This window comes from Populus trichocarpa, chromosome 3 (genome assembly GCF_000002775.5).
Source record: "Populus trichocarpa isolate Nisqually-1 chromosome 3, P.trichocarpa_v4.1, whole genome shotgun sequence".
NCBI lineage: Eukaryota > Viridiplantae > Streptophyta > Magnoliopsida > Malpighiales > Salicaceae > Populus > Populus trichocarpa.
In genome coordinates, this window is record NC_037287.2 from 17,347,577 (window position 1) to 17,356,612 (window position 9,036).

The 9,036-nt window shown below is 37.5% G+C and overlaps 1 protein-coding gene across 1 annotated transcript; it reads right to left on the bottom strand.

Annotated features, from left to right (window-relative positions):
* Nucleotides 1-1,009: 1,009 nt before the first annotated feature.
* On the bottom strand, nucleotides 1,010-7,724 carry LOC7478289 (RNA polymerase II C-terminal domain phosphatase-like 3). The gene is made up of 12 exons (XM_002304678.4): nucleotides 6,732-7,724; nucleotides 6,473-6,611; nucleotides 6,268-6,323; nucleotides 6,115-6,175; nucleotides 4,483-5,985; nucleotides 3,493-4,080; nucleotides 3,242-3,388; nucleotides 2,892-3,160; nucleotides 2,673-2,784; nucleotides 2,333-2,590; nucleotides 2,029-2,075; nucleotides 1,010-1,922 (listed from the first exon to the last, which is right to left on the bottom strand). Exons 1-12 carry the CDS (start codon nucleotides 7,316-7,318, stop codon nucleotides 1,859-1,861), a joined length of 3,831 nt encoding a protein of 1,276 aa, XP_002304714.3. The 5' UTR covers nucleotides 7,319-7,724; the 3' UTR covers nucleotides 1,010-1,858.
* Between the last annotated feature and the right edge of the window lie 1,312 nt (nucleotides 7,725-9,036).

Genomic DNA, 9,036 nt, shown 5'->3' on the forward strand with positions numbered 1-9,036 from the left:
TGTGTGGGTTTAGCCCATATCAGATGTTTTTTTTTTATATGTGAAATAGTTTGGGAGAAGAAAAGCTTCGATTAAAAAAAAACCCAATAGAACACTGCTTTTTCATTCACGAGTAGGTCCATTGACGGGGGCTCTTCTTCTACTTCAATCCCTTTTACCTATTGTATAAGCAATATTTTAGGGCACACTGATGGATGGTCATATTTCTCTCCTACAAGACAGAATACAGAAGAGAGAATTTTACAGCCTTTCGGATCGATTTTTTAGTCATCTAAAAAAGAAATTTATCATGAACTGAAGATTTATTAGTGACAACTTTTATGGCATTTACTTACTAACAAACGTCACAATTCTCATAGATAATACTTTCCTTGGAGAACACAAGGTACGTGAGACCATGAAAGTTTCCTGATACCATGTTTAATCCACATTTCTCTTAGAATTATCATGCTTTCATTTTAAAGTCTCTAGCTGGAGTTGATATCATGTAAGATGTCTGGTAGATTGTGTGCAGGGCGGCATGCAGATTGCGATATCTTGGAGCATTTATATCGTTTTTGTAACATAAAATTCATTTTCTAGCCTTTTAATGTTAAAAAGTCTGCCTAATTGGCTGATTGACAATGTGAAAGCCATTGCAAGCAGATTCCAATTTGCCATGAAAAGCAAGTTCTTACAGAACCAGATCGTATGCCTCGGAGGAGAAGGGAGTCAATTCTCCCAACAAAACGAAAAACTGCAGGCAGCTTGCTCTAAATATCTCCACCATCAGAGGAAGCAAGGGAAATTGAAGCCCGTGGATGCTTGGGAGACCAACATCTACAGTAACAGCGGCCAGATATGGAACATCGACTGATTCAAGTTCCCGTGGTCCTCTTGCCAGTTTCGGCAACCAACCTATTTACAGCACCTCCTGATAGATTGTGCCATGAAGACAAGGAAGAAAGGCCATGGCTTCACCAGAAGCAAAGTACCAGTTGGCAGTAGCACTCGTTTTACAATACCGTGATGAAGCTATTTTACACCCTTTACCTTAAATTGATATCAGCGAACTACCATCAACCATTTACAATTCAAGATACATCAATCTCCACTATCTTTACCTATTTTTATTTTTATTTTTACCCCAGGCATTTGAAAAGAAATTAAAGCAACAAAAAGGATAACGTATAGAGGCTACTGCCACAAGGTAAAGCTTAGGCGATTCACACACTTTGCCACCTCCAAATACGGAAAGCATACGGGCCACATACGCTAAATGGAACTGACAAGTGACAACCACTACCCACTCGGAATTTCGTATCTGCAACTTCAAAAAAAAAATAAAAAAAAAATCTCATTCCTATACATAGCACGAGCAGCGTGCGTTTCCAGCCCGTTTATCATTTATCCCTCGCAGCTCCATTTCCCCCGCCCCCTCACCCCACTCCTCACTGTAAATGACTTCTCGCTCTTTAGCTGTCATTTTCTTTGTTAATTTTAGATTTTGGTCTCCTGACCTTAAATCACTCTCCCATAGTATATTGATGGCTTGCCAGCAATTTCCCATTACCGCACAAGACTTTTAAGCCATCATGAGCACCTGCCAGGGCAAATTTCATGACTTGCCCCGAGGTAAATTTCCTTCAACGTCGCCACCACAGTTCGCAAGGGTCAACGACACTCGGTCATTTCCCATTTGAACTCTTCAGATTATTGGCATCAAAATGGGCGGATTCCCAAAGTCAAAACTATGTCAAACTGTCTGGCCCGAAACTTCACCTTCACATCCCGATAATGCATCTCCACTTAATGAAATCTTGATTTCATGTTAATCAGGTTTAGTTTTTAACAGATTGGGGGGTCATGTTGGTGATTGTTATGGTTTAATGGCAAAATCTTGCTCATTTGCTCTTCGATAAAGCAAAGCTGATGCTTCCACCCTGTGATAATTAAGAGGGTCGAGGGTGAAAAAGTGAAGGCATTGGTCAAATGTGAAAAACAGTACAAAGCTGCATAACCAAATTCAACAATAGAGAACACTCTCACCAGCCAGGATGGACAACGAATCTTCCCGTGGAAAGAGCCCAATTCACCTGTTCAAAACAACAGAAATCATGCCTCTGACTTAAAACACAACTAAACATTTACCCTTCCAAAAGACATTTCACATGTCAAGGAGAAACAATGCACAAGGCTGATTTAAATCACCCAGTTTATTTTCATTTCTTTTTTTTTTCCCTGAGAAGGGCCTGCAGTATCTTGCATTTTTCAAAATTTTAAACTGGTTAGAAGTAATTCTGATTTAGATTTCAATCCTTGCTGAAAAGCGGAGCAAAATCAGTTGCGTTACCTTATCAGTCCCAAGGGAATTGGCAACTACATGAGTAACCTGTTCATCTATCTGGTTCGTGCAGACAGCACCAAACTGTTCAGCTGACTGCCACAGTGGATGAAGGTGGGGGTTGACTTCACCAACTGGAAACACCCTACTAAAAACTATACGACAGCCAGCCAAAATTTTTCTCTGCTCTGAGGCAAGGATATTTCTTACATCTGCTTCATCTAATGAATGATGGGTGAAAAAGTTTTGATGTATTCTCTCAATAACCTATTTCAAACAAAAAACAAAAGATATAGGGTTTGTAAGTTCAGTAGCAAGAATCTCAGGTCAAGTACAAGATTTGCCTCACCGCTAAAGAGCATGCCAAAGTTCCATCTTCTGGTCTCTCGTCATGGTCAATCTCCAAAAGAGAAGGACCAGGAAGCCCAAACTGCCGTCTACTGCAAGGGAAATAAATATACCTGCAGCACCGATGGGTAAATGGGTAAAGGGAGAAAAAATGATGCAACCAATAGAAATAAATGCTTTCATAGAAATGATGGTCTCCAATGAGATTCATGATACTTGCCTTTCTACAACTATCAAGTTCAATTTGTTATGGGGCCACACTCTCAACGAATCATCTATGATAACGACACCCGACTCCATACCCAACACCCCTTCAAGATCCTTGCTCTTGGGAACCCTTTCATCACCATCTAACAGATCTCCATCATCACCCCTGGAGACAACTCGTCCAGCAAACAAAACCCCTTTTGGATCAAGCACTTTAGCCATCTCTGTAGCATATAACTTGTTTCCCATTGTGTAAAGATGTAGCTCATACAGTTTACTAGCCTAATTGCAGGACAAGAATTGCATTAGTTTGCATAAAATACATCAAGCCCCAAATCAGTTCTTGAACCTGACTGAAGTTACCTTTTCTAAGAAATTCCAGATCCCAGGACGCAATTTCGTCCACATCCCCATATGAGGAAAGCGAAAGAGATGTCTGTATGGCTTTTCACGATCTTGTTCTTCTTTTTTCCTCAAAATCTCATCATGCACAGGGTCTACTTCGACAAACTGAAAGGGTGAAAAATTGCTGAATTAATACAAAAGAACTTGTTTGTCAGCTGTTATCCTGAAGGGAAAAAGGGGCCATATTTACACAACAAAAGGAGAATTGCCTTGGCTGAATTGAGAAGTGTATGATCCAGATCCAAAACAAGGCAGAGCTTGCGTGCAGCAAATAGTTTCTTCTGTTCTTCTATCCTTCTTGCTCTCTCTCTCTGTATAGCAGCTTTTTGCTGGTCATCATACCCTTCAAAAAGATGCTCAACATCTTCCCAAGTGTTCTGTGAAAGAGAACTTGCTGCAACCACTTCAGGAGATGAAGCAGGTCCCATTTTCTGGTCAGAATTTGAAATTCCAGTTTTGCCATCCACTCTGTCTGACTTAATTTGAACAGGTTGGGATGCAACATTCTGAGAAACAAAAGGTGGAGTTGTACATGTTTGAGAAACAGATACAATATCAGCTATATTTTTCAAGCTCTTTGTAAATGGCGAGGAAATATCAGGTGGCACAACTGGCTTCAATTCTGCTAGCCCCTCTTGTTTTTGCAAGTTTTGATTATCTTTAGTCCCTTGGGTGGTGGATGTAAGGGTTGTTGTTTTGAATTGTTCGGATCCCAAGCTCCCAGCCCTCTGGAGTGCATTATTATGGAGAACACGACGAGGATCTCGTGGTTTCATTCGAATTTTTCCTGACTCATCCTGCAGGGTCCAAGTCCAGATATCATTAAGAAGTCTTCAACATACTAGGAAAGTAATTTTGAAAATCTTTTAACTGTTTAATATTAATCACAACAGGTTTTATTTTATTTACTTATTGTATTATACCAGAGAAAGAAAAGCAATCAAGACCACGTCAATAAAATTTAACAAATTTTTTGTACTTGTAAAGATCTTGTTCCAGCACACACACACAAAATATATATATATATATATATATATATATAATATGAAACTAATTTCAAGATCAAACAAAATCCAACTGCATAGGCACTCCAAAGAGGCACGTGGTTCCACTCAACTTAGCTCCATTCCCAACTAAGCACATTCTTGGAAAAAATAATTATCATTTCACGATGCTCAAGCATACAATTAAGTACATACCGTTGTAGCTATTTGAGAAGGACCCTGGGCCTTTCCTGCAGATCTTGGCAAAATCCCTGAGGGCAGTGAGGAAACAGCATTCACCTCAGGAATTGCTCCAAGTACCGTGTTTGAACTTGGAGGATGTGATGTACTTTTTGCAGGATCAGCAAGTTTCTGCTGCCCATCTAATGCTAATCTCTGTTGTTGTCCCATCTTAAGTATATTTATCAACATTGTCGGATTCACAGTGATGTCCTTCAATAAATCGGGTAGGGATGCTGTAGTAGTGCTTGTCACTGGTGCCTGTTCACTTCCAGCAATGGTGTTAATTCCCATAACTGGCACCTGCACATTGCCACTACAACTCACACTGGACATAACACTACCAGTACTAGGACAAACAACTCCATTATTTATTCTTTGACCGGGTTCTGCATTCTCTGCCCACTGATTTTTGTTCACAGTTTGAGGTTCAGCCATATCAGTGTCCTCTAACCAGCCACCAGTTCCAGTCATACTTCTAATATCCCTAACAACACCAAAATTATCAAATGAATTTCTTTGCCTTTTCAACGAAGTACCATCCAAAACATCCTCCTCTATCTTCTGCTTCCTTGAACCTGCTATTGCTCCAGAAGGTTCCGCTCTAGGTGGGTTATTCACCATCAGCAAGGTGCGCTGGTTCTGGTCCAAAGCACTGGCATCAGTATTAACATATCGAAGCCTAGGGTCCCTGCTCTTTGCTGATGCTTTCACGGTTGAACTAGTCCCAGAACTCACTGGTGCAGAATTCCTAGTGGGGATAACAACACGAATGCTCGAATTGTTGAGGTGGGGAGGAGGAGGAGGAGGAGGAGGAGGTGGTGGTGGTGGAGAAGGAGAAGGAGAAGCACTTTTTCTATCTGAAACAGGTGGATTTACAGTTCTGTAGTTAACAGTTGATGAACTAGAAACTTCCCCAGCAGTATCACCATCCCCATTGCCAGATTCTTCCGAAGGTGTTGGGCTTGGAAGTTCATTTGTGAAAAAAGAATTAAGATTGAATTTTTTTTGATAGCTGGAAACAGCTTTGAGTGCATCAGTTTCATAGGGATGCACTCTAGGCTCTTCTGTGATAGAGGCCACCTTAGGCACTGGCAACCCAGAACTAATCATTCCATCCCCAATAGGCAATAATCTTTGAACAGGAAAAGAAGGTGCTGTTTCCCGTGTTGGTGAAGGAAGACTGTCTTCATCATGAAATTTTTTGAGGTCGAGCAAAGGAAGCAAAACTCCTCTACTCTTAAAACTAGGTACACCTGGTTTAGGAGGTTCTATTGAAAAGTTGGGCTTATTATGAACAAAAGATTCAGCAGCAGAAGGTAATCTATTCATAGTAGTCAAATCGTAACCTGCAGTTTTCGATAAGGAATCATTATCCCTCTCATTCACTTTACCAGAAACCTGTGTTTCTCTCTCTTCACCAGCTCTTGAACTTGACAAAATATCATGAGAATCCAGTGAGGAAACCATGAGCTCAATCTGTGAAAACAGACATATTATTTATGTTTCCTTGGAGATACAAACAATCCCCCCATAATTAGCAGCATGCCACTTTGAAGGAAAACAAAGACTAACAATCCTAAAGTCGAAGTTACAGAAATCACACACCTCTTTGGTATGCTCAGGAGAGAAAAATGAAGGATCATGGCTATTTACAAGGGACAGAAACCTGTAACCAGAAGATCCAATGATGAGACATCTAAAAAATTGACGTACGAAAAATCTGATGAAACAAAATAACGGACATGACAAAGTCCAAACCTCATGAACACGCCCTTATTCTGCTCCTTTAATTTTTGGTTCATCGAGCTAAAAAACTGCGATGAACAAAAATTCAGTTTCCAAAAAGTTTCCAACAGCATCACAAATTAACATTAAATAGAACAGCTTTACCAAAATGTATATAACGATAGATACTCCTTAAAGAATGAAATTGAGTAGAAAAAATATTCTTTAAGTGCCTCACCGAATTAACAGCTCCAATTGCAGTGAACAGCAACCGAACAAGACTATCTTTTGAGGGAAAACCATTTTCATTTACCCTAACCAATTCCTTCAAGCTCTCCAATGCGTTATGCAGTTTCAAACAAACTGCCTCAAATGACCTACAAAAAGATCCCAACAAAACAATCAATCCCATTATAGCAATTACATTCACCAAGTATTTCACAGTCTTCATTTCTACAAAAATTCACATACTTTCAGTCACAAAATCACACACTTACTTGTCATCTTTAATCACACTAACACTCTCCAAATCTTCACGAATGGACTTCACCCTCTTCTCAGTATCAACACTCACCATTCCTCCCTCACTCTTCCCCTCCGAATCCAAATCAATCTCCCCTTCCTCTAACTCCCCTTCCTCTTTCTCGATATCAATAACTTTAACCACGTCCATCTCATCACCACTATCATCGATCACAACAGTTCTCTTATCTTCTTTACTGCTATTCACAGAAGACACCGATGATTTCTGGGAACTATCATCAACTTCCACCTCAACAAACAGCTCATTTAATGGCTTATTTTGAACAGCTTGTGCCCAAGCAAGATTATACAAGCCAGACATGTATCCACCTCCAACTTGATACTTGTATAGATCTCTCACCGTCCAAACTTTCTGTTTGCTGCTGCTGTTGTTGTTGGTAGTGGATGATGGTGTTTCTTTCACTACAACAACTTCTTGCTTATTAAAATCATCTTCACTGATCTCTTCCACTGATGCTGTATCCGATATTTCCCCTTCTTCCACGTCTTCCATTTTACCACTGCCGTTGGCGGCGGCGGAGGCGGTCTCATTTTTACCCATCGCTACCTATCTAGGGTTTTCTTCTTTTCAGTATACTAAAATTCAACAGGATCTAAACATCTACTCCACAATCAAGAAAAAATAATCGATATGAATCTAACAGATTTCATGAATCTTGAATACAAAGACAAACAGAATGGTTCGATTTCGTTTTCTTTTCTTTTTTTCAAAGATCTGCAGATCAACAAATTTCAGTTCAAACTTTCTAACTTTTCAAAATTCTTATCTTAGATTTCAGATCTGTTTGTTGTTGTAAATAAAAATAGAGATGTGAAGTTAAAAGTTTTATTTTTTCTGTTCTTTTTTATTTTTAGAGAGCGAGGAGGGCAGAGGGAGAGGGAGAGAAAACAATGACTTGGATTAATGTAGAATAGGTGACGACGATATTGGAAGACAGATGAACGAGGAGAGGGTTTATTGTAAGGAGGAAATGCAATGCGAATCATGGGTTTTAGATCTGGACCCTACACGTCATCGATCTGGAAAAGGGAGGTCATCTTTTAAGTACAAAAGTAAGTCCGGGATGAAGTTTAAACTTGTTTTTTATTAAAATTAAAATTTTATTTTTTAAATTTATTAAAAAAAAACATTTATATATTAATATCAAAAATAATTTAAAAATAATTTTAATATATTTTTAAGTAAAAAATATTTTAAAATATAATCACTGTAACATTTCTAAAAACTCCCCTCTTGATCTTAATTTTATATCAAATTAGACTCTAAAATTTTAATTAAGTTTTTTTCCTATAAATAAAATTCAAAGTGGCATAGTATACATTTTTTTTTTTTTTTGAGAAATAGCATATTAAAAAATTTATTTAGAAAATCACTTAAGACTTATTTAAAAAAATATAGCCAAGGTAATTTTTTCAACCTCTCAACTCTCTACTAAAAAAATAATCAACTCAACAAATCATATTTAATAAACTTATTTAATAAGATAAGATCAATTCAACTATATATATATATAACAAATCATATTCAACAAACTTATTAATAAAAAAAAAATCAATTCAACTATACATCCATAAAAACTCATTTGAACTCAACTATAAGATAAAAGTTTAACAACACATGGGTAATTAAGCTTAATACCTTGTATATTAAATCAAACTCTCAACCTATCTAACATAAATATTCTACAGCAATAATTTAAACTTCTTGATTATTGTTGTAGAATATTTATGTTAGATAGTCTAAATTTAATGAAAATTGATGGGAGTGTTAATTATTGCTGTAAAATTAGCATTTTTGTGGCCGACTAAAATTTTTTAATCTTCCTTTTCTCTTAGACAATTTTTTCTCTCATCTCTAGACGTGCATAGCCTAACACATGATAAAAGTGAAGTTTTAAAACTGACATGTAAGCAATTAAAATTACAGAAACAAAATATGTAAAAATAAAAAACTCAAGGGACCAAAGTGTATTATTTTTCTTCTTACTAAATATCAGTTACATGGAATGTAACACTCTCTTCTAGATATATATTGATGATAATAAATTTCTTGTTACCACTCTAGTTTAGATACCAATAAATTTATTGTACTCGTGACTAGCTCTCACTCACTCATGCCTGCAAAGGTTTTTACTAATTTAACCATTGACTATAGTCTTAACTAACGTAGTCAATGGTTATATTAGTAAAAACCTATGCACGGTGAGAAAATTAATTTGCAAGGAGGGATTAATTTGTAGTTAATTACACATAAAGTGA